The sequence below is a fragment of the Schistocerca gregaria genome, chromosome 3, assembly GCF_023897955.1.
Source record: "Schistocerca gregaria isolate iqSchGreg1 chromosome 3, iqSchGreg1.2, whole genome shotgun sequence".
Taxonomy (NCBI): domain Eukaryota; kingdom Metazoa; phylum Arthropoda; class Insecta; order Orthoptera; family Acrididae; genus Schistocerca; species Schistocerca gregaria.
The window spans coordinates 725,437,782-725,462,839 of record NC_064922.1 but is presented as its reverse complement, the minus strand read 5'-3'; the positions used below and the strand labels follow the sequence as shown (position 1 = coordinate 725,462,839).

The following is a 25,058-nucleotide window of genomic DNA, read 5'->3' as shown; positions in this document are numbered from 1 at the left end:
AGTAGAAATCCTTGGGTAACAGAATGTTTGTGTGCGACATATGAACCAGTTATTTCCTTAGTTCTGAGCAAACTGTGGATGTCTCATTTCCGTATATATTGTTTGAGCTACTAAACAGAGCTATAAATTTGCCTGAAAATAACTCCATAATTAATCTAAAGTTCATAACAAATAGATTGTCGTCAGAGTCCACATCTGTCCCTGCAAATGTCCTACAATTTAAAACCTGGTTCCTAACTCTGTCTTATTGGAGGAGATAAAGGTTTTAAAACTTGACTGTAACTAAGGCACGCAACAGAACACAAGAAAATTGTATGCTAAATTTCACTCAGATATAAGAACTTGTATAAATGCTAAAACAAGTTACAGTGTGTGTTAAAACTATAAGAGAGGTGGCAAAAATGGCGTCAAATGCATTGTATGTGAAAGAGAGCTCAATTTACCGTATGAACGGTCTGTCACAAAAAACAGCTGAAAACACAATATCAGAGTGGAAATGTGATACCAGTAACAGTAGAGAGTTACCAGATTCTTCAATTCCTTTAAAAAACCAATATAACATCCAAAATAGAGTAAGTGATGACTCTTCATCATAAAATGCTACTGCAAACACTCAGATACCTAAACCAGCCATTTCTGCATCCCTGAAGACTCCCAAACTATGACAACATGTACCTCTGCTGCAGCAAAAAATTCGTGATTGCTTGATGAAACTTTATATTCTAGCCAATAGCCACGGACACGGAATCACCTCATGTGTTAATGAGACAGCAGTTGTGAAAGCCATGAGCTTTGTGAAACCAGGAGTACCCCTCTCAGAAATTATGGAGTTATCTTCAGGCCACTTTATAGCTCTGTTTGGTGGCTCAAACGATATATACAGAAATGAAACGTCCACAGCTTGCTCAGAATTAAGGAAACAACTGGTTCATATGTTGCACACAAACGTTCTCTTTGTGACCATTCCCCACAGCTATGATTTGACACATTGATCTTGTGTAAATAAGGAGATCAGACCTACCAATGACCTTCTTTCTGATATAAGCAAGCCATTGAAAAATGTTGATGTTATTGATATTAGCGACATTGGGCGCAGGTTTCCCACATCACATGGCCTTCACTTCAACAGTCTAAGGAGGGAAATTGTGATCCAGAAATTACTGGAAAAAATCAAGAGGCACCTGAAAATATCTGCAACACAAACAGCAGTGTCAGTAAAATCACCAAAGCCAGTGGCAGCAAGTACAACACAAATGACAGCAGCAGCAGTACCACCCACAACACCACCACCACTGGCAACATCATCATCAACAACAACAACAACAACAGAAGAAGCAGCAATAACAACTAAACCTGCATCAACAACAGAAGAACCATCAGTAGCTGAGGGAAAACCAACATCAGTTACAACAGCAGCCCCACCTCCAGCAGAAACAGTGTCAGTAAAAAAAGCAAACACAATCACTGTATGAGAAAGCACGCCACCGACAGCATCAACGGCAGTAGCCACTGAACTTCCAACAACAGTAGCAGCTGATCAACACTGCCTGAGGAGGAGCCAAAGGCTAGGTACAGCTGCTTCACTTAGTGATGATTTTTTATGGCACCAAGAGAAGAAAAGGAAGAGATTCTGACAAATCAGCCTGAAAAGTTTGTCAAAAATCAGCAACAAAGCAGCAATTTACCAGGTATTGACAAAATAACAAACACTTGCAAAACTTTCAATACAATGAGTCAAAACATTCAGTGTCTCAAGAAAAAAAGTGTTAGAATTATAAGTCGCCATAAACTACTTTGTAGATACTGGTCTATCAGAACGGTGGTGCAAGGCCAGTGAATTAAGTCTTATAAATATAAGCAATTTTGAATTAGCATCTCGTTATTGCTGCATTGTTTGTAAAAGTGGTGGAGTATGCATATACACTAGTGCTGGGCTGCAGTATAAAGTTAGATATGAAACATACCATCTAAATATCGAGAAACATTTTGAATCATGTGCCATAGAGCTAAAATCTGAGGAGAAGTATAAAAATCTGTCATATTAATATACAGGTCAACATCAGGTGAAAAAAACATATTTTTTAAAAATTTGGAAGCAGTGCTAAACATTTTGTTTAACAATGAAGTGAACTTATTACTACGTGTGAATTTTAACATCAACCTGTTAATTGAATATGAAGAAAAAGACAGCTTTTGAGTATCCTAAACAGCTTTCACAATCAACCACTCTTCACAGACCCCACTAGAATAACAGAGTCATCTTCATCCCTATTAGATAAAATCTTTACAAATCTCGAAAATGATGTTACTGGGGCACAAAACGCAAACTTAGGTCTTTCAGACCACAACACACAAGTAACATACACAAATTCTTCTGTACCTGAGGTGGTTAAATGCAAGTGGGAATATAAAAGGCACTTCTACCCAGAAAAGGTTAATATTTCTATTCAATCATTAGCAAAAGAGACATGGGAAGATGTGTACTCAAAATCATCAACTGATGAATCATTCAATGCATTTTATAACACTTTCATATCCATATTTGAAATGTGTTTTCCAAAAAGCTGACAAGAATTAATGTCATGCCAAGAAACAGCAACCAGTGGATAACATCTGCTATCAGAGTATCCAGTCAAAAGCTAAAACTTCTCAGTCAACTGAGAAAAGACAACCAAGATGAACATTTTGCAGAATATGTTAAGAAAGTAATTAAAACAGCCAATACAATGCACAATGACAAAGTAATCATAGGGACAGCAAACAAGTCGAAAATAAAATAGTAAAAAAAAAAAAAGTGTTAAAAAGCAAGATGACATTGTATTAAAAGATGATCATGGTGTGTTACTCAGAAAAAGTACTCTAGCAAATTACATAAATGACCATTTCATAAACACTCGTCAATCTGAGTAAAAATTTTGCTAGTAAAAGTAGTAACACAGTTCAAAGAGAGCAAAGTGGTAATTCAAAATTACTATGTCCCACAAATAAATTGGAAGTTCTTAAGACAATAAAAACAATGAAGAATCAAATGTCCTCTGGAATTGATGAGGTACCAGGTTCAGACATAATTAAATGTGCTAGTGTCATAGCAGAACCACTCTCACATATCATAAACATATCATTAACAGAAGGGGCGTTCCCACAAAGATTAAAAGTTTCAAAAATAAAACCATTTTCTAAAAAGGGTAACAAATATGATTTGGGGAACTATAGACCAATAGCTTTGTTTTCTGCATTTTCAAAAATAATAGAGACTGTCATGAAAAATATAATTACAAATAACTCAAAAAATTCAATCTCTTGTCTGTAAATGAAAATGGTTTTTGCAAAGGCATGAGTACAGAAACAGCAATTACCCAATTCGTCAAAAACATTGTAATAGGACTTGACAGAAATAACAGTACAGTAGGAATAAACTTGGACTTTTCAAAGGCGTTCAATACTGTTGATCATGATATCTTGCTAGGCAAACTAGAAGTTACAGGTATACGAGGAGTTGCATTAAAATAGTATCAGTCATCTCTCCACAATAGAAAACAAGTAGTAGAATTTACCTCAGCAAACAATAAAAACCAAAACATTGTGTACAGATCAGACATGCAGACTGCAACAATCGGAGTACCTCAGGGCAGCGTTCTAGGACCTAGTAGTAGTAGTAATAGCAGTAATAGCTTTATTCCTCTGTAGAGCTCTTTTTACACAGATATAGGATATGTCAAAAAATTTACAAGCTTAGATCAATTTAAAATAAGCTAATTCATGTACACATATATTTACTCACTTAAAGTTAGAGACACTCATTAGATTTACTCCTGGTACACAGTACTTTTTTTTTTACAAATATCTTATTAAATAATGTAATGCCACACTCCCATACACTGGTGATCTCTGGGCCATTTCCTGTACTGCAACTTCCCATTTGCTATCCTGAAAAACTGAGTCAGCATCCCTCCATAATCAGTGAGATGTTGATCTCAGAAAGACAAAGAGGTGTTAGTATTGTGCTATGCATAGTTTGGGGGTATTTATAGAAAGGAAAAAAGAAGGGGAAAAAACATAATGTGAAGGTGTTATGTGGAATGTTGGATGTTTCATAATCATTATTATTATTATTTGTTTGGATAACATTTTTTTAATCAAACCCCTACTCTGTTTTATCTAAGTAATCCTTCAATGTATAAAACGTATTGCATGAGAGGTACTATTTAGCTGTATTTTTAAATAAGTGTATTTTTGCAATTTCTTTAATGTCTTTTGGTAATTTGTTGTACAGTTTTATTCCTAGGTAGAAAATGCTGTTTTGAGTGTTATGTTTATTTTTTTCTTGGTAAATGTAAGTTGCACGGTCATGGACAGAGCTGTTTGTGCAGTAATTATCAATGTTATTTTTGATGTGTGCAACTGACTGTTAAATGTATTCACATGGAGCAGTTAAAATCCCCAGTGTTTTGAATAGATCTTTACAATGAGCTCGACTAGTATTTTTGGTTAATATTCTTATGGCTCTTTTCTGGAGTTTGAAAACTGTGTTCATGTTTTGTGCATTTGTTCTCCAAAAAAGAATACCATAGCTAACAACTGAGTGTATATATGAATAATATGTAACTAAAAGACACTGCATGCTACACACTGAAGATAGGATTCCAAGGGCATAACATGCTGATGACATTCTGTTTGTAAGTACCTTTGTGTGTTCACACCACTTCAACTCGGAATCAATATTCATTCCTAGAAATTTTGCATTTGTTACACAGTCTATAGAGACGCCATCTACATTTAATTTAACATTGTAATTTTTCCTCTTCAAACTGAAATTCATAGCATTAGTTTTCTTGACATTCTGTTTGCAAGTACCTTTGTGTATTCCACCACTTCAACTGAGAATCAATATTCATTCCTAGAAATTTTGCATTTGTTGCACAGTCTGTAGAGGTGCCATCTTCATTTAATTTAACATTTTATTTTTTCCTCTTCAAACTGAAATTCATAGCATTAGTTTTCTTTATGTTCAGTGTCACTTTATTGCTTATTGACCAATCATAAACTTCCTTGAGAGTTTCATTTGATTTCTCAGCAAGGAGTTCTCATTTTCTGAGTGACTATAATACTGCTGCCCTCAGCGAAGAGAATTTTTTCACCATGAGTAACAGTACTGGGAAAGCCATAAATGTTTATCAGGAACAGAATTGATCCTAATATGCTATCTTGTGGAACCACTATATTAATGTATTTTGATTCTGATAAGTGTTTTACTAAATGTTTAGATCTATTTGAAGTATGTGTTATCTCTACCCTTTGTACCCTATATGTTAGGTATGATCAAAACCAGTGATTAGCTACCCCTCTTATTCCTAATGCTTCTAATTTATTTAATAGAATATTGTGATCGACTGTATTAAACACCTTAGAAAGATCCATAAATATGCCTGCAACACACTCATCTTTATCAAGAGCATTAAGTACAACTTTTGTGAATTTTACTATGGCTGACTTTGTGTTCCCCCCCCCCCCCCCCTCCCCCCTCTCCCACCCCCCCCCCCCCCCCCCGAACTATGTGATTTGCTTAAAACATTGTATGTATTCAGGTAATTCATTAATCTGTCTTTCATAATTTTTCATTTCTATTATTTTTGAGAATGCTAACAACAGGGAAATTGGCCAGTAATTTTCTGTCTTCTTGCATTACCTTACTTAAGAAAAGGTACAGCTCTTGCCTGTTTTAACTGCTCTGAAAATGTTCCTGATTTGAAGGATTCATTTATTATATTTGTTAAGGGGCTTTGTATAATCCTCTTATTTCTTATATATATTAATGATATCAAGATCCCAATCAGTGGTACGCACATAACTTTGTTTGCTCATGACACAAATATTGTTCTAACAGACATATAAAGGGTATTGCCAACATCTGCAAAGAGAGTTTTGGAATACACACAAAGCTGCTTTGAACAGAACAGGCTAACCTTAAACATTTCAAAAACTAACTATATACATCACAGGAAAACAAAGTCTCATCATGATGTGAACCTCAAAATTCAAAATAAACAAACTGAAAGGTAACTGCCACAAAATTCTTAGGTGTGCATATTGATGAAAATTTAGACTGGAAAGCCCACATTTTCTACCTCACTAACAAGTTAAGCTCTGCTTGCTTTGCATTACGCATAATTAGTACTGTGTGTAGCAGAACTGTCTACTTTGCTTACATCCATTCTGCTATCACCTATGGCCTAACCCTCTGGGGTCATAATAAGGCAAACATGAAAACCATCTTCACCTTACAAAAACAACCTATTAGAATGATTTCAAACAGTACAATGCTAACACCTTCCAAAAAGTTATTTCATCACCTAAATATTGTACCCTTACCATGCCTCTACATAAAAAAGTGTTGTTAATATAAAAATGCACATTGATAATTCTAAAACCAACTCAGATCTTCAATGTGCAATGACATCCACAATAAAAGAGTAAGCAAGGCTTTAACACAAAAACAAATCAACATTCAGGGTACCATTTTGTACAACAAACTTCTAACTCAGCTAAAAGACATAAAAACATTGTCTACATTCAAGGAAACAATATTTAAATTCTTAATGACCAACTGCTATTATAGTATAAATGAATATCTACAGTAACCTTGTGGCAGGTAACTATATTCATTTACTATATGTTAATAGTACCACAAATCAAATGCTTGCCACAGCCTCAATGTTAATTTTACTGAACAAAAGTGTTAAATCAATTATTTACTTGTAATGTACTGGTATTTCATGTAAAAGATCATTCTCATACTTTTATATTATTACAGTAATCAAAGTTGTATTACCCAAAAATATTGTGATTGGTACAATGAACCATTGTATTGTGTAGGAAACTGTACACCCTTATCTTATCTTTGTTATACTATGTTCTTTGACGAAATCCATACAATGTACATTGTCGCTGGATGAATAAACTACTACTACTACTACTACTACTACTACTACTACTACAAATACCACTACATTAAATGTAATTGTAGAAAGGAGAAAATATAAAAATGCAGTAAATGAAGCAGGCAAAAGGAAAATAAATGTCGCAAAAATGAGATCAACAGGAAGTGCAAAATGGCTAAGCAGGGATTGCTAGAGGACAAATGTAAGGATATAGAGGCATATCTCACTAGGGGTAAGATAGATACTGCCTACAGGAAAATTAATGAGACCTTTGGAGAAAAGAGAACCACATGTATGAATATCAAGAGCTCAGATGCAAACGCAGTTCTAAGCAAAGAAGGGAAAGCAGAAAGCCTTAAGGAGTACATAGAGGGTTTATACAATGGCAATGTACTTGAGGAAAATATTATGGAAATGGAATAGGATGTAGATAAAGATGAAATGGGAGATATGAAACTGCATGAAGAGTTTGACAAAGCACTGAAGGACTTAAGTCAAATCAAGGCCCCGGGAGTAGACAACATTCCATTAGAACTACTGACAGCCTTGGGAGAGCCAGCCATGACAAAACTCTACCATCTGGTGAGCAAGATGTATGAAATAGGTGAAATAACCTCAGACTTCAATAAGAATATAATAATTCCAATCCCAAAGAAAGTAGGTGTTGACAAATGTGAAAATTACCAAACTATTAGTTTAATAAGTCATTGTTGCAAAATACTAATGAGAATTCTTTACAGACAAATGGATAAACTGAAACTTCCTGGCAAATTAAAACTGTGTGCCGGACTGAGACTTGAACTTGGGACCTTTGCCGAAGTAAAGCTGTGAGAACAGAGCGTGAGTCGTGTTTGGGTAGAGCACTTACCCGCGAAAGGCAAAGGTCCCAAGTTTGAGTCTCGGTCCGGCATACAGTTTCAATCTGCCAGGAAGTTTAATATCAGCGCACAGTCCACTGTAGAGTGAAAATTTCATTCTGGGAACATACCCCAGACCGTGGCTAAGCCATGTCTCTGCAATATCCTTTCTTTCAGGAGTGCTAGTTCTGCAAGATTCACAGGAGAGCTTCTGTAAAGTTTGGAAGGTAGGAGACGAGGTACTGGCAGAAGTAAAGCTATGAGGATGGGGCGTGAGTCGTGCTTGGGTAGCTCAGTTGGTAGAGCACTTGCCCACGAAAGGCAAAGGTCCCGTTTCGAGTCTCGGTCCGGCACACAGTTTTAATCTGCCAGGAAGTTTCATATCAACTCCACTGTAGAGTGAAAATTTCATTCTAAAAATGGATAAACTGGTGGAAGCCGACCTCAGGGAAGATCAGTTTGGATTCCATTGAAATGTTGGAACACATGAGGCAATACTGACCCTATGACTTATCTTAGAAGATAGATTAAGGAAAGGCAAACCTACATTTCTAGCATTTGTAGACTTAGAGAAAGTTTTTGACAATGTTGACTGGAATACTCTCTTTCAAATTCTGAAGGTGGCAGGGGTAACATAAAGGGAGTGAAAGGATATTTACAATTTTTACAGAAACCAGATGGCAGTTATAAGAGTCGAGGAGCCTGAAAGGGAAACTGTGGTTTGGAAGGGAAAGACACAGGGTTGTAGCCTATCCCCAATGTTATTGAAACTGTATATTGAGCAAGCATTAAAAGAAACAAAAGAAAAATTCAGAGTAGGAATTAAAATGCATGGAGAAGAAATAAAAACTTTGAGGTTCACCTATGACATTGTAATCCCGTCAGAGACAGCAAAGGACCTGGAAGAGCAGTTGCATAGAATGGACAGTGTCTTGAAAGGAGGATATAAGATGAATGTCAACAAAAGCAAAACGAGTATAGTGGAATGTAGTTGAATTAAGTTGGGTGATGATGAGGAAATTAGATTAGGAAATGAGACACTTAAAGTAGTAAATTAGTTTTGTTATTTGGGGAGCAAAATAACTGATGATGGTTGAAGTAGAGACGATATAAAATGTAGACTGGCAATGGCAAGGAAAGCATTTCTGAATAAGAGAAATTTGTTAAGATCAAGTATAGATTTAAGTGCCAGAACATCGTTCCTGGAAGTATTTGTATGGAGTGTAGCAATGTATGGAACTGAAACATGTACGATAAATAGTTTAGACAAGAAGAGAATAGAAGCTATCAAAATGTGGTGCTACAGAAAAATGCTGAAGATTAGATGGATAGATCAAATAACTAATGAGGAGGTATTGAATAGAATTGGGGAGAAGAGAAATTTGTGGCACAACTTGACTAGAAGAAGTGGTCGGTTGGTAAGACATTTTCTGAGGCATCAAGGGATCACCAATTTAGTGTTGGAGGGCAGCTTGGAGGGTAAAAATCGTAGAGGGAGACCAAGAGATGAATACACCAAGCAGATTGAGAAGGATGTAAGTTGCAGTAGGTACTGGCAGATGAAGAAGCTTGCATAGATAAAGTAGCATGGAGAGCTGCATCGAACCAGTCTCTGGACTGAAGACCACAGCAACAACAACAATACATTCTTCATATAAAAGTAACTCTGTTTCATAATCCTCATATTTAAAAAATTCATTTAAATCATCTAGTTTCTTCATTTCGTTATTGTCAGATTTAGTCACTCTGTTTTTCCACTGAGTTGAGCACTTTAAGGAATATTATACTCTACCACAATCTTTTTCCTTCACACCAATTCTTAAAGTTGTGGCTGGGGTATTCATCATCTTCATCAAATGTTTGACATTTTCAGATTGAACTGATTTTCAGTTTCTAACACTTATTTTTGTATGAATCTTGCAGCTTCTGACTTATAACTTGAGATACACAAAAATGAGTGAGATCATCTAGTATTCTCATGTAGTAGGCATTGTATACATATAATATTTACACAAGTCATAGTGATTTACAATAAATAACATCTTACAGAACCAGCATTTACAAAATACAGTTTTGGGATATAGTATTATCTTAAATTGTAATTGTGATTATATTTACTTTCTGACACTAATTTCTATTGTTAGTTTCTCTTAATGTGCTACATAAACTTTATCACTCCCACAGTGAACATTTGCTCATGGTTTGCTCATGAACTCAGTCACAGTATGGAATTCTTCTTCCATTAGAAACTTTTTAGGGTGCAGGAAACATCTCCATTTCTCTTGGCAATATTTGTATTAACCTCATACCAGTGTAGTGTTCTTTGTGTGAGGGGATGAAAAGTCTCATTGGTACCCAGTATTGAAGGATCTTGTAATGCAGTCTCAGTGGTCCTGAAGATACAAAGTGGTGGAAACATCAAAATATTAAGATCCTTGAAACAATTTCTTTAAGATTCTTTTTGCTTAATTTTTTTTTGTAATTCAAATGACTTTCTTCAATAGTATGGATGTTTTTTTCATTCCTGTGATGGTGACAGATCTGGTATACAAAAGAATTGCATGGATATGGAACGAGTCACAATATAAATTAACACAGTAGCCTACTTGTATATGGTAATGAATGTAAATTGCAACTGATGTCTAAGAAACATTGTATGTTAATAGCCTTAAGCATTTTCTATGGTGAAATAGAGGTATAAAAAGATAAAATAATAAATTACAATTTTCTATATTACAAATTATACATTAGCAGGAATTTGATAGTGCCAATTGCCTGAACACGAAATCAAAACAATTGTTTTTGCACACACATGCAGACAGTACACATACTCTCAAATAACATGCATTCTCTCATTACTCAGATTATCAGCCTCTAAAACACCTTGCAGTAAACACTGTGTTTTCCCAATTCTTTAACACCTTCATTATCGTGCACTGATTTCTGTACTGCTTTCTTTTGTCAGGATTTAAATTACTCTAAGGCCAATCAGGGTGTTTTTCTGCAGAGAGGCTTGTCCACTTCTAATTTTTGTGATTACAGAATGTGAAACTAAAATTTTCTTCTGTATGAAATGGGTAGTTTGCTACTCACCACATAGAGGAGGAACTGAGTGGCAGATGTGCACACTGAAAAAGGTTGTTATATATTACAAGCTACTGGACAAGGTCAACACACACAAACAATAATATTCACGTACACTGCTTTCTTTGGATGCTAAGATTTTCTTGCAGTGTGCTTGTCTACAGCTCAATGTCCCCTCTATTTTATGAGTAGAAATCTAACTATCTCATAGTGTTACTACTCTACCCTGGGTTTTCTGTTGTTTAAAATGTTCTTCTGATATTTCAGAATTATTGTAATCATTGTGGAAAGGCATGCAACATTCAATTATGCAAACTAATAGTTCATCCCAGTATTATAAAAACTTACAGGCTGCCAGAAACCAGCATACATCAGGATGTAATAGAGCATATGATAAAATAGATACAGAAAAATTAAACTGCAATGTAATTATCAGGTACAATAATCATACAGCAAAGAGATGTTAGAGATTTCTGCATAATGATCTGTGGGTGTGTGTTACAATTAGTCTGTTAATCAAGGACTGTACAGTGTACTACAGCTATTCAACCACTCCTTTATTACTACACTCGTTTCTCAAAATATTTTTACCCAGATCATTTTATCAGAAAGTAATATCACAGAATAATTATTGGCCTATACACTTTAAAAGCATGGTGCCACAAGGGCTAAAACTGACTATCGTGAACTAGCGAGGCTCTCACTTTTATATGCGAAGGACGGCTTCTGGTTGGCTGGAATACATCATACCAACAGCAATATGGCTCGTAGTGAAGTGGTGTCCTCTACTTCCATAGATGTAGTTTCTATCCCGCGTTGCTTGCAGTGCCATCCCTTAAATCAGGAGGTAAAGTGCAGGAAGTTTTTCTATGCGATTTTTCTTTATCCAGTGCACTCTTCCAAGTGTTGCTAAGTGCATAGCCGTTGTCTCTGTTAAAGTTATTATCGCTAAGTCTACTTTTGACTGCTTCCCGGATCACAGAGTCCCAGTAATTTGATGCGTGGGCTATTACTCGGGTCTCTTCAAATAAAATCTTATGCTTGTTAAGAAAGCTACCTTGAGGCACGGCTGATTTTTCCAAATACCTGTACTTCAGGTGGCTCTGGTGCTCTATGCAGCGGTCGGCAATGGTTCTTACAGGCTGGCCCACGTAATTCTTGCCGCATTCACAAGGAATAGTATAAATTCCCGGCACTCTTAAGCCAAGATTATCTTTGACTGGTCTCAACATTTCCTTAATTTTCCTTGGTGGTCGGAAAACTGGTTTTATTGCTTGCCTCTTTAGTACTCTGCCTATCTTGCTTGTTGTAGCACCGCAAAAAGAAAAGCCGCGCTATGTGTTGGTCCTCTTCCTGTATATGGCCAGCATTGTGTCTTACTTTCTTGGACAATACTGATTTAATTTCACCGGCAGAATAACCATTCCTCTTGAAAACAGTAGTCAAATAGTTAATTTCAGGACAAAGGTGGTCCTTGTCGGAAATAGTCCTGGCTCTGTGTACTAAAGTATTCAGCATAGCTCTCTTCTGAGATGGATGATGCGAAGCTGTGGCTATGCAGATATAAGTCTGTATGGGTTGGCTTCCTGTACACAGAATGGCCCAATCGTCCATCTGGCTTTCACTCCACCAACACATCTAAAAAAAAGGTAACTTACCTTCCTTCTCTACCTCCAATGTAAATTTTGTGTTTGGATGTACTCCATTTAAATGTTCGACGAACTGCTGCAGCGTGTCACTGCCGTGTTGCCAGATTTAAAAAGTATCATCGATGTATCTGTAGAAGCATGATGGGCAGAGGTGAGCACTGCTCAACACTTGTTCTTCAAAATCCTCCATGAAAAAATTCGCTATTGCTGGTGACAGTGGCGAACCCATGGCTGTTCCATCCATCATTTCATAATAATTTCCACTGTATAAAAAGTAAGTGGTTGTCAAGGAATTTTGAAGTTGTTCCGGCATACCTTGACGGCCACTTACTTTTTATACGGTGGAAATTATTATGAAATGACGGATGGAACAGCCATGGGTTCGCCACTGTCACCAGCAATAGCGAATTTTTTCATGGAGGATTTTGAAGAATGAGCGTTGAGCAGTGCTCACCTCCGCCCATCATGCTTCTACAGGTACGTCCATGATACTTTTTTAATCTGGCAACATGGCAGTGACACTCTGCAGCAGTTCATCGAACATTTAAATGGTGTACATCCATCATATATCCATCATACATCCATCATATATCCAACAAATAATTGAGGGTGTTGAATAAAAGTTCTACATGAGATGAAGAGGTTGGCACAGGAGAGGAATTTATGGGCACCATATGGTGCAGCCATGTGGAGGGGCATGAGACAAGCACATCACTCTCCTGGCCACTGTAGGTTTGCAGACCTTGAACCTACTACTTCCAATTTAAGAAGTACCTCAATTGGCTTCACAAGGTGTAGGGATTCACCTACTTTGGTTCTTCATTGATTTGTTGTCCTCGGTGTTGACCTACTGTGTTGCTACACTGGCTGAAAAATGGGGTTTGGAAGTAAACACTGACTACTTTGAATGATGAAGTCGAGAGATACACATCTGCGTTTCACAGATGTTTACTTTCACTTTTCACAACCTCCCATATACACATTTAATATGGCCAGTGCACTATTGTTTAACTTTCGATAAGCCTCATTAATAGTTTTTAGGCGAACATCCACATATTGTTACAATAATTTACTATTGAACATCTATGGCCAGTAGAAATCTAACCACAAGGTTCACAGTTCTTGAAGAATAGACAGGTACGTATGGAGCAGACACTGTCATTGTTTTAACACATGGCCTAATTGTGTAACACTTACTTCACAGTTATGTTGAAGCATTGTTGTTATAACCAACACAGGCTCCTCGTCTGAAATTCGTCTGTGGACTGACTGTCTCATGACCAAAAATCGGTCCCTTATATATCTTCACAATAATAGGTGCTGAAACTACACACTGTTTGAAATTAAATTTACATCAAAACATTGGTTCTTTTTAGCAGTTTCTTCTACTACAAGGTTTAAGCCAAATTATTTGTTTAAATCATAAAATTAACAAATATAGTTATGCTAACAATACTTTTGACAAAACTGTTAACTACTTTGGAATTAATGAAGGGCTGGTTTTGCTAACATGCTTTCAAATAGAGCCAAATAGATCCTTTAAGAATGCTATTGTTTCATCTACCAATTGTTTATAATTAGTACAGAATTTATATTTGATAAGTCAACAATAGAATTTAAGTTACAAAACAATTACTGATTTTGCCCTATAATGAAAGATACTAACTAGGAATAGTCAAAATAAATTAGAAAATCAACTAAGCACGAAATTGATCTGGTGTTATATTCTATAAAACTGAGGGCCAATCTTTCGCTTCTATGAAAATGCAGATTATATTCATATATGAGATTCTCACTCTGCAGCGGAGTGTGCGCTTATATGAAACTTCCTGGCAGATTAAAACTTTGTGCCGGGCCGAGACTCAAACTCGGGACCTTTGCCTTTTGCAGGCAAGTGCTCTACCACTTGCCCGCAAAAGGCAAAGGCCCCGAGTTAGAGTCTCGGTCTGGCACACAGTTTTAATCTGCCAGGAAGTTTTATATTCATATATGTTATAGGACTTAATTCAAAATTGTAAAAATGAATTTTAAGGAGGCAGATGGCAAAACCATAGGGGAAGTAAAACTATCCCAGCTTGCTTCATCACAAAGGTTATGTGCATTCTATTCCAATCCTCTCACCAAGAAAGAATTCCTGTCTGTTGTCTGAATTGAACAAAAGTCCATATATGGCACTCACTGCTTACCTACAGAAGTGGACATAGATGGCTGTTGTCTGCTGACAACCTTTTAAAGAATGTCATTTTGAACTTTAGACTGGATGTACAGTCCATATGGAAATTACTCTTACATTTATGCACTGTGTATATGAATTTCATGGTACCAGTGCGTCCCAAATTTACTTTCATTACTAAACACAATAACCATTAAGGAGTAAATGTTTTGTCACATAAATACAATAATCCCAAAGTTCTTAAGGAAGTTTCTGCTAGGTGTTTGATTATAAGTTTAGCATACACGATCCAGTCACATTAATGTGATCCCACCAATGTTAAAGTTCAACATGCAATAATCACTCATTTACAGCAAATGGCAGCACTAGCAGTGAAGGTTATATAAAGTGTATCTGGGGGATGCAGTGAACTGCACAGTCATTGTCATAATGTGGAAACAGAGTGACTCATCTGACATCCAAACAGACATTACAATGGCTTTCAGGCCAAGGGTGGAAACATTTCTGAAATAGCAATGTTTGTAAACTGTTCATGTGCAACCATGGTTAAAGTATATGCATGGCAAAAGGACACTATCCCAAACTGGCTCTGAGGCAGCTGTGGTGCACCATGGGCCATAGATGACAGAGGTAAACAAAAACTGTGAATATGAATATGGATATAAAGCTGTTGAGCAACTGACCACCAAGATTAACCAAGGGCTACCAACAGTTTCCAGTTTCTCATTACTGATCATTCAGCAAACATTTCTGTGTATGGACCTCCGCAGCAGGTGCCAACTTCACGCACCAATATTGACTGCTATTCATTGGCAATGAAGGCTGGACTTTGCACATGGGTACTGCAACTGGACAACCACTAAGTGGTGACACATGACTTTTCCAGATGAATCATATTTTATGCTCCATTTGTGGCATGTATGGTGTGAAACTTCTAAAAAGCAAACTAGCTGTAAGAACATTGGAAGAGTCCTGGCCATGGGGCATGCCCTGGGTGATCTCATCATTCTGGAAGGCATAATAGATCAACACAAGTATGCATCTATCCGTGGGGACCATGTCCATCCACACATGTAGTTTGTTTTTCCTCAGCATGAAGCATCTGTCAGCAAAATGATACAATGTGTCACACAGTTTCCAGTGTACACGCACAGTTCGAAGAGCACCAGTTTACTGTATTCCCCAGGCTACCAAAGTCTCTGGATTTCAACCCAATTAAGAATCTGAGGGACCACCTCAGTCAGGCAGTTTGTACCATGGATCCTTAACCAAGAAACCTTATGCAGCTGGCCATGACAATGAAGTCAGCATGGCTTTCACTTTCCTTCCTGTACCTTCCAAAACATCAGTGACACTCTTACTGCACATCTTACAGCTGACAACACTGCAAAGGAGAGTTATTCAGGTTTTTGACAAATGATCACATTAATGTGACTGGACAGTATATTATTACTGCATGCTTTTGTGGAATAAACTCATTTTTTACCTTTCTTCCCTGGAAGACTATAGCATACCACAGTTTTGACTGACAGTATGAAAATGATCTGATGTACAGGCAACAAGTCAGACGGATTTCTAAGTGCAAAGAAGACAGAAATGAGGTTTTCTTTTTTTTATTATTTTTTTTATTTTATTTTTTTATTTTTTTTATGTTGCTGTTGTTGTGGTCTTCAGTCCTGAGACTGGTTTGATGCTGCTCTCCATGCTACTCTCTCCTGCGCAAGCTTCTTGATCTCCCAGTACCTACTGCAACCTACATCCTTCTGAATCTGCTTGGTGTATTCATCTCTTGGTCTCCCTCTACGATTTTTACCCTCCACGCTGCCCTCCAATGCTAAATTTGTGAACCCTTGATGCCTCAGGACATGTCCTACCAACCGATCCCTTCTTCTAGTCAAGTTGTGCCACAAACTGCTCTTCTCTCCAATCCTATTCAACACCTCCTCATTAGTTATGTGATCTACCCATCTAATCTTCAGCATTCTTCTGTAGCACCACATTTCAAAAGCTTCTATTCTCTTCTTGTCTAAACTATTTATCGTCCATGTTTCGCTTCCATACATGGCTACACTCCACACAAATACTTTCCGAAACGACTTCCTGACACTTAAATTTATACTCGATGTTAACAAATTTCTTTTCTGCAGAAACGCTTTCCTTGCCATTGCCAATCTACATTTTATGTCCTCTCTGCTTCAACCATCAACAGTTATTTTGCTGCCCAAATAACAAAACTAATTTACTACTTTAAGTGTCTCATTTCCTAATCTAATTTCCTCATCACCACCCAACTTAATTCAACTACATTCCACTATACTCGTTTTGCTTTTGTTGACATTCATCTTATATCCTCCTTTCAAGACACTGTCGATTCCATTCAACTGCTCTTCCAAGTCCTTTGCTGTCTCTGACAGAATTACAATGTCATCGGCGAACCTCAAAGTTTTTATTTCTTCTCCAAGAACTTTAATACCCACTCCGAATTTTTCTTTTGTTTCCTTCACTGCTAGCTCAATATACAGATTGAATAACATCAGGGACAGGCTACAATCCTGTGTCACTCCCTTCCCAACCACTGCTTCCCTTTCATGCCCCTCAACTCTTATAACTGCCATTTGGTATCTATACAAATTGTAAATAGCCTTTTGCTTCTTGTATTTTACCCCTGCCACCTTCACAATTTGAAAGAGTGTATTCCAGTCAACATTGTCAAACGCTTTCTCTAAGTCTACAAATGCGAGAAACGTAGGTTTGCCTTTCCTTAATCTAGTTTCTAAGATAAGTCGTAGGGTCAGTATTGCCTCACGTGTTCCAATATTTCTACAGAATCCAAACTGATCTTCCCCTAGGTTGGCTTCTACTAGATTTTCCATTCATCTGTAAAGAATTTGGGTTAGTATTTTGCAGCCGTGACTTGTTAAACTGGTGGTTCGGTAATTTTCACATTTGTCAACACCTGCTTTCTTTGGGATTGGAATTATTATATTCTTCTTGAAGTCTGAGGGTATTTCACCTATTTCATACATCTTGCTCACAAGATGATAGAGTTTTGTCATGGCTGGCTCTCCCAAGGCTGTCAGTAGTTCTAATGGAACGTTGTCTACTCTTGGGGCCTTATTTGACTTAAGTCTTTCAGTGCTTTGTCAAACTCTTCACACAGTTTCATATCTCCCATTTCATCTTTATCTACATCCTCCTCCATTTCCATAATATTGTCCTCAAGTATATCGACCTTGTATAGACCCTCTATATACTCCTTCCACCTTTCTGTTTTCCCTTCTTTGCTTAGAACTGCGTTTGCATCTGAGCTCTTAATATTCATACAAGTGGTTCTCTTTTCTCCAAAGGTCTCTTTTATTTTCCTGTAGGCAGTATCTATCTTACCCCTAGTGAGATAAGCCTCTAAATCCTTACATTTGTCCTCTAGCCATCCCTGCTTAGCCATTTTGCACTTCCTGTTGATCTCATTTTTGAGATGTTTGTATTGCTTTTTGCCTGCTTCGTTTACTGCATTTTTATATTTTCTCCTTTCACCAATTAAATTCAATATTTCTTCTGTTACCCAAGGATTTCTACTAGCCCTTTGCTTTTTACCTACTTGATCCTCTGCCGCCTTCACTACTTCATCTCTCAAAGCTACCCATTCTTCTTCTACTGTATTTCTTTCCCCCATTCCTGTCAATTGTTCCCTTATGCTGTCCCTGAAACTCTGTACAACCTCTGGTTTAGTCAGTTTATCCAGGTCCCATCTACTTAAATTCCCACCTTTTTGCAGTTTCCTCAGTTTTAATCTACAGTTCATAACCAATAGATTGTGGTCAGAGTCCACATCTGCCCCTGGAAATGCCTTACAATTTAAAACCTGGTTCCTAAATCTCTGTCTTACCATTATATAATCTATATGAAACCTTCTAGTATCTCCAGGATTCTTCCACGTATACAACCTTCTTTTATGTTTCTTGAACCAAGTGTTAGCTATGATTAATTTGTGCTCTGTGCAAAATTCTTTCATTTCTTAGCCCCAATCCACTTTCACCTACTATGTTTCCTTCTCTCCCTTTTCCTAATACCGAATTCCAGTAACCCATGACTATTAAATTTTCGTCTCCCTTCACTATCTGAATAATTTCTTTTATTTCGTCATACATGTCTTAAATTTCTTCATCGTCTGTAGAGCTAGTTGGCATATAAACTTGTACTACTGTAGTAGGCATGGGCTTCATGTCTATCGTGGCCATAATAATGCATTCACTATGCTGTTTGTAGTAGCTTAACCCCATTCCTATTTTTTTACTCATTATTAAACCTTCTCCTGCATTACCCCTATTTGACTTTGTATTTATAACCCCATATTCCCCTGACCAAAAGTCTTGTTCCTCCTGCCACCGAACTTCACTAATTCCCACTATACCTAATTTTAACCTATCTATTTCCCTTTTTAAATTTTCTAACCTACCTGCCCGATTAAGGGATCTGACATTCCACACTCCGATCCGTAGAACTCCAGTTTTCTTTCTCCAGATAACGAAGTTCTCCTGAGTAGTCCCAGCCCAGAGATCCAAATGGGGGACTATTTTTCCTCTGGAATATTTTACTCAAGAGGACGCCATCATCATTAACCATACAGTAAAGCTGCATGCCCTCGGGAAAAATTATGGCTGTAGTTTCCTCTTGCTTTCAACCATTTGCAGTACCAGCATAGATAGGCTGTTTTGTTTAGTGTTACAAGGCCAGATCAGTCAGTCATCCAGACTGTTGCCCCTGCAACTACTGAAAAGGCTGCTGCGCCTCTTCAGAAACCAAGCGTTTGTCTGGCCTCTCAACAGATACCCCTCCGTTGTGGTTGCACCTACGTTACGGCTATCTGTATCGCTGAGGTACGCAAGCCTCCCCACCAACGGCAAGGTCCATGGTTCATGGGGGGGGGAGGTTAATAACTTTTTTTAATAACTTTTCGCAATTCTCGCCCAGTTTCACTCTGTTATTCATCAGGATGCCTATCAATTTCATACACAGAGTTTCATGTATTGTGGATCCACTGATCTCTATTTCTGGTACCTGCAACAATTTGTATTTTTCTGGAACTGTGTTACTGAGTTTTTGTAAGATTAAGAATAAGAATTATATGTTGTGAACCAGTTTTAAGTTAGTTATGGAATGCTCCTGGCTGTGTATATGGATGTGTTGGGTCCCTTTCCCAGTGCAGATATACACTATGTGATCAAAAGTATTTGGACACCCCCAAAAACATATGTTTTTCATATTAGGTGCATTGTGCTGCGACCTACTGCCAGGTACTCCATATAAGTGACATCAGTAATCATTAGACATTGTGAGGGAGCAGAATGGGTTTCTCCATGTACTTCAGACATGGTCTTGTGATTGGGTGTCACTTGTGTCATACCTCTGTATTCAAGATTTCAACACTCCTTAGCATACCTAGACCCACTGTTTCCCAATGTGGTAGTCAAGTGGAAACATGAAGCAACATGTACAGTACAAAAGCGTACAGGCCAACCTTGTCTGTTGACCGACAGACTATCGACAGTTGAAGAGGGTTGTAATATATAATAGGCAGACATCTATTCAGACCATCACACAGGAATTCCAAACTGCGTCATGATCCACTGCAAGTACTATGGCGTTTAGCAGGGAGGTGAGAAAACTTGGATTTCATGGTCAAGCGGCTTCTCATAAGCCGCACATCAAGCCGGTAAATGCCAAACGACGCCTTGCTTGGTGTAAGGTGTGTAACATTGGACGATTGAACAGTGGAAAAATGTTGTGTGAAGTGACGAATCACGGTACACAATGTGGCAATCCGATGGTGGGGTGTGGGTATGGTGAATGCCAAGTGAACTTCATCTGCCAGCATGTGTAGTGCCAATAGTAAAATTCAGAGGTGGTGGTGTTATGGTGTGGTCGTGTTTTTCATGGAGGGGGCTTGCAACCTTTGTTGTTTAGCATAGCACTATCACAGCACAGGCCTACATTAATGTTTTAAGTGCTTTCTTGCTTCCCACTGTTGAAGAGCAATTTGGGGATGGCGATTGCATCTTTCAGCACAATCCAGCACTTGTTCATAATGCAGGGCCTTTGACAGAGTGGTTACACAACAATAACAATCCTGTAATGGGCTGTCCTCCACAGAGTCCTGACCTGAAGCCTATAGAACACCTTTGGGATGTTTTGGAACACTGACTCTGTGTCAGGCCTCACCAAATGTAATCGATACCTCTCCCCTGTGCAGCACTTCGTGTAGAATGGGCTGCCATTTCCCAAGAAACCTTCCAGCACCTGTTTTAACATATGCCTGCGAGAGTGGAAAGCGTCATCAAGCCTAATGGTGGGTGAACATCATATTGAACTCCAGCATTACCAATGGAGGGTATCATGAAGTTATAAGTCATTTTCAGCCAGGTGACTGGATACTTTTGATCACATAGTGTATCATCAGCAAATAGCATAGTTTTTCAAGATTCCTCAGATGTCTTTGGTAAATGATTACATGCCATGTTACATAGGACATTATTGGTTCCCCATACTAAATTTGTTAATGTGGCCCCTTATTTTCTGTTTTCGACTCCATCATTGCAAGAGAGGTAGTGTTTTCAACCCATGATGTAGGAAGATACTCATTCCTTCCAAAGTAGTACAGTTGTCCATGTGTACATTAATAAACAATGCAGCTTTGATAGTTTAGTTATGATGATTGCCAATTTTAATGTAATTGACCACTGTTCAAGGATACCATTTTTTAAGTGACAGTCTTTTATCATACCATTTTACATAAGTTGTAATAGTCTCCATTATTATAGAAGAATGCAGATGATTAGTTATCAATCCAGGAATCAAGATTAATAAACAAAATATTCTGGAGACTCCGTAATTCACCCTACTTTTAGAAGTTTCTAATTATTTTTAAACTACCTTTGTTGATGTTATTGCACTATCTTGTTCAACCCAACCTCACGTTTCTGAGTGATGTTCCTCTTCTTCTATTACAGGCCATGCAGAACAGAAATAGCAGAAATGGAAACTGTACTGTGATTCATGTGCTAATTGGTGTGTTGGCTGGTCCAATATATTTTCTCATAGCAACAGTAAAGCATTCCTCAACCAACGAAATGAAATTTGTGAGATAATCTAATGCTGATAAAGACAAGCTAACTTTGTACACATAACACTTCATGAAAGGTGTAAATATTTTAGTGGAAAAAAGAAACAGAGCAGCAGCAAAAATACATTATGTAGAAAATCAAGAAAATGGTTTTCAGTTAAAAAAAAATTGCTACCTAATATTGGGCAGTGTATGGTAATAAATAAAATGCATGTACTAAAGAGGGTAAACATAACATATTTTTTGTGAATCTGTGCATTTGCATGTGTGTGTGTGTGTGTGAGAGAGAGAGAGAGAGAGAGAGAGAGAGAGAGAGAGGAAGAGAGAGAGAGAGAGAGAGAAAGAGAAAGAAAGAGAGAGAGAGAGAGAGAGAGAGAGAGAGAGAGAGAGAATACACTTGCATCCCCCCAGATGATCACCTTGTGTGCACCTCCATATTTCAATTACACAAATTATTGTTTTATTGTATTATGAACCACGGAATTTGCATTATTTTAGACAGCTTTTAACCATATGATATGTAACAACTGAAATACCACATAATCATTTGTTTAATTGTGCAATGAAAAACCAAAATGCTCAAAAAATCAAAATGGTGCTACCCATGTAATAATGAGACAGCTGAATTTCAGTTGCAAATCCAACAGAATATGTTAACTGTTCTTGTTCATGCACATGTGCCATGTTATGACTTACAGTTGTTGTTAAATTACTATTTTTAATGTTGTTAATGTCATGAGCATCTATGTTCTTATGTCATATACATTAAAATACAGCACTAAGAGTCACAGCATTTTGAATGAGAAGAAATTTCTCAGTACTTACAAGACACAGAAGTTTGTGAGTGGACATGAACATAATGTCATAGTTGTCATCTATCTGATTGATTTGATCACTGAGCAATTACTAAGAAAAACATATATTTTAGGTTTAGAAATTTATAAAGCTTCCACAGAAGAGCTGTATAACTGAAATATGTTTTCTATTTTATTCTTTGCTGATTCAGTGTGAATCCTTGGGCTAAATTAAAATATCTTATTGTCACACAATGTTCATTTATTTTAAAAAATGAATTAAAATGTTCAATACAATGTCCTGATGTTCATTTGAGACTACTTGATTTGTAACCATGTAACAGTAAGTTGGTTAACAGGAGCACTAGAATTATGACTATTGTTAATATTATGTGTAACACAGTGTACTTCCAGTAATGACAAAGAAATAAGACAGCATAATTAATTCTTACAGAGAAACAATGAGCAATATGAAACATACATGACAGGAGTGTGTTAATTCCAAATGCTATGGCTTCCATTTTTATTAATAAATAAAAAAGGGTGTATATATGAAATGCTTGAAAGTTCGTTATGGTACCTGAGTATGCAGTTTGTTGCTACTTCTCAGTTTCATACATCTATTTCTTTTATATAAATTTCGAAAAAGTGCTGTTATCATAGTTTCATTAGTGTGATAAAACAGATTTTATGTAAAGAGTTTTGTAAAAGTGTATTTGATAAGCATCAAGATATTTGTCTAAAGCCTGCTGGAAACCTAACTTTTATAAATTTTAAATAACACCCTTACAACTGTTAAAACTTACTTCTTACAAATATGATGCACATGAACAACTCATTAATTGTTAAAGATGAAACTGAACGTCTGCTCTATCAACAGAAAGAAGCTGATGAAATTTAATTACTTTGATACATCAGATTATTATGGCCTTATATTGATTATGGCAAATTCACTGTGGAATAATATAAGTCACTGAATCATACTTTTAAATAATAAGTGTTAAGTTTGTCACACTTATTATTCACGGTTAATTAATTTCAGATGAAAACAATAAATGTTGAAATGATGACCTCTCTGGGCCACAAGACAGGAATAGTCTACAGTTTTGTCAGCATAGATCTCTCTGTACTATTAACATAATTGTAAACCAAAAATATTTGTCCTTAATAGCTTTCACCTTTTATACTGCTGTTGTACATGTAAAAAAAGAATATGAAGAATATATCAGATATTTTGAAAATAAAAATTATTTCAATCTTCAATTATTCCAAAGTAATACAAAACAATTACTTCCACTGCATGGAGAATAATGCAGTGTATCATGGAATGTTAAATTTTAGCAATTTATAGTACATTCTCACAAATCATTCCTCCCCAAAGGACAAATGCAGTATATTAACAACAGTGGTAAAGAGACTTTTCTCCATACATTGCATCTGAAGCCACTTAAATAAATATTTCCTTGTCTCTCACAATTATAGTCATATTTTTGGTACTTTTTATTAGTAGTATCTCTGTGGAAGCTCATATAAAATGATGTAATTACTTTAAGACATGTAGACATGTTCAAAATGTGTAAGTTATAATGTAAATGACATAAGAATCGTTTTTGACAGAAATAAGTCTATATATTTCTTGTTGTCCTTCCATATCTGTTGTTGCTTCCTTCTCTTATGTGTAACAAATAACTTATTCTCCTTCATCTACTTTGCCAGAGTCTATACGAGTACATTTGGGCAGTGCAAAACTAAATAAAATATATAAAAATATTATTGTTAACACATTAATGAAATATTTATTACTACAATAATATATAGTGTACTGTTTGTGTACATACTGCATAAATATAAAAATTATAAATAATATATTGAACTCAATATGTTAATATTATAAATGGAGTAGCTTGTAAAATACATTATGGCTAGATGTACGTGTATGCATACATATATAAATATGTACTTCCTAAATTGTTTAAAACAAATATGTGCCAAATATTTTTTCCATTGAATGAAGACATTAATACATGGAAAAATGTAAAACAAACATTGATGTAGTTTTTTTAATGGCAATACATATTCTTTGGGTATTCAAGAATTTTAAACAATAGTATTTTAAATGTTATGAGTAAAGTCACTTTGCCAGTCACATAAGTAAATCATACAACCGAAAGATAAATTTTCTAATGAATGCCATCCAGTATTTTAATGGTACCTCATCACAGTGTAAATAACTAAATGGTAAAAGAAAAGTTAATACCATCAGTGCTATGTTTAGTCTACCAATTATGTTACTGATAAACATAAAAATGAGAAGTGATTATTATACATTCAAAATTTGCTGAGAACTCAAGGTGATCTGGAAAACCATTACAGAACTTTCAAACCTCAAGTTATTACTGGTGTGAAACTAAAGTTTAAAATGTGTATAAAATTCAGACTAAAA

The 25,058-nt window shown here is 36.5% G+C and overlaps 1 protein-coding gene across 1 annotated transcript in view; it reads left to right on the top strand.

Annotated features, from left to right (window-relative positions):
* The window catches only part of LOC126355582 (glutamate receptor ionotropic, NMDA 2B), a 1,429,141-nt gene extending 1,404,482 nt beyond the window's left edge, over positions 1-24,659 (top strand). The window contains exon 19 of the mRNA XM_050005946.1: positions 21,709-24,659. Coding sequence (XP_049861903.1) covers positions 21,709-21,751 — 43 coding nt within the window. The 3' untranslated portion in view covers positions 21,752-24,659. The remainder of the gene's footprint in view (positions 1-21,708) is intronic.
* Positions 24,660-25,058: the final 399 nt, after the last annotated feature.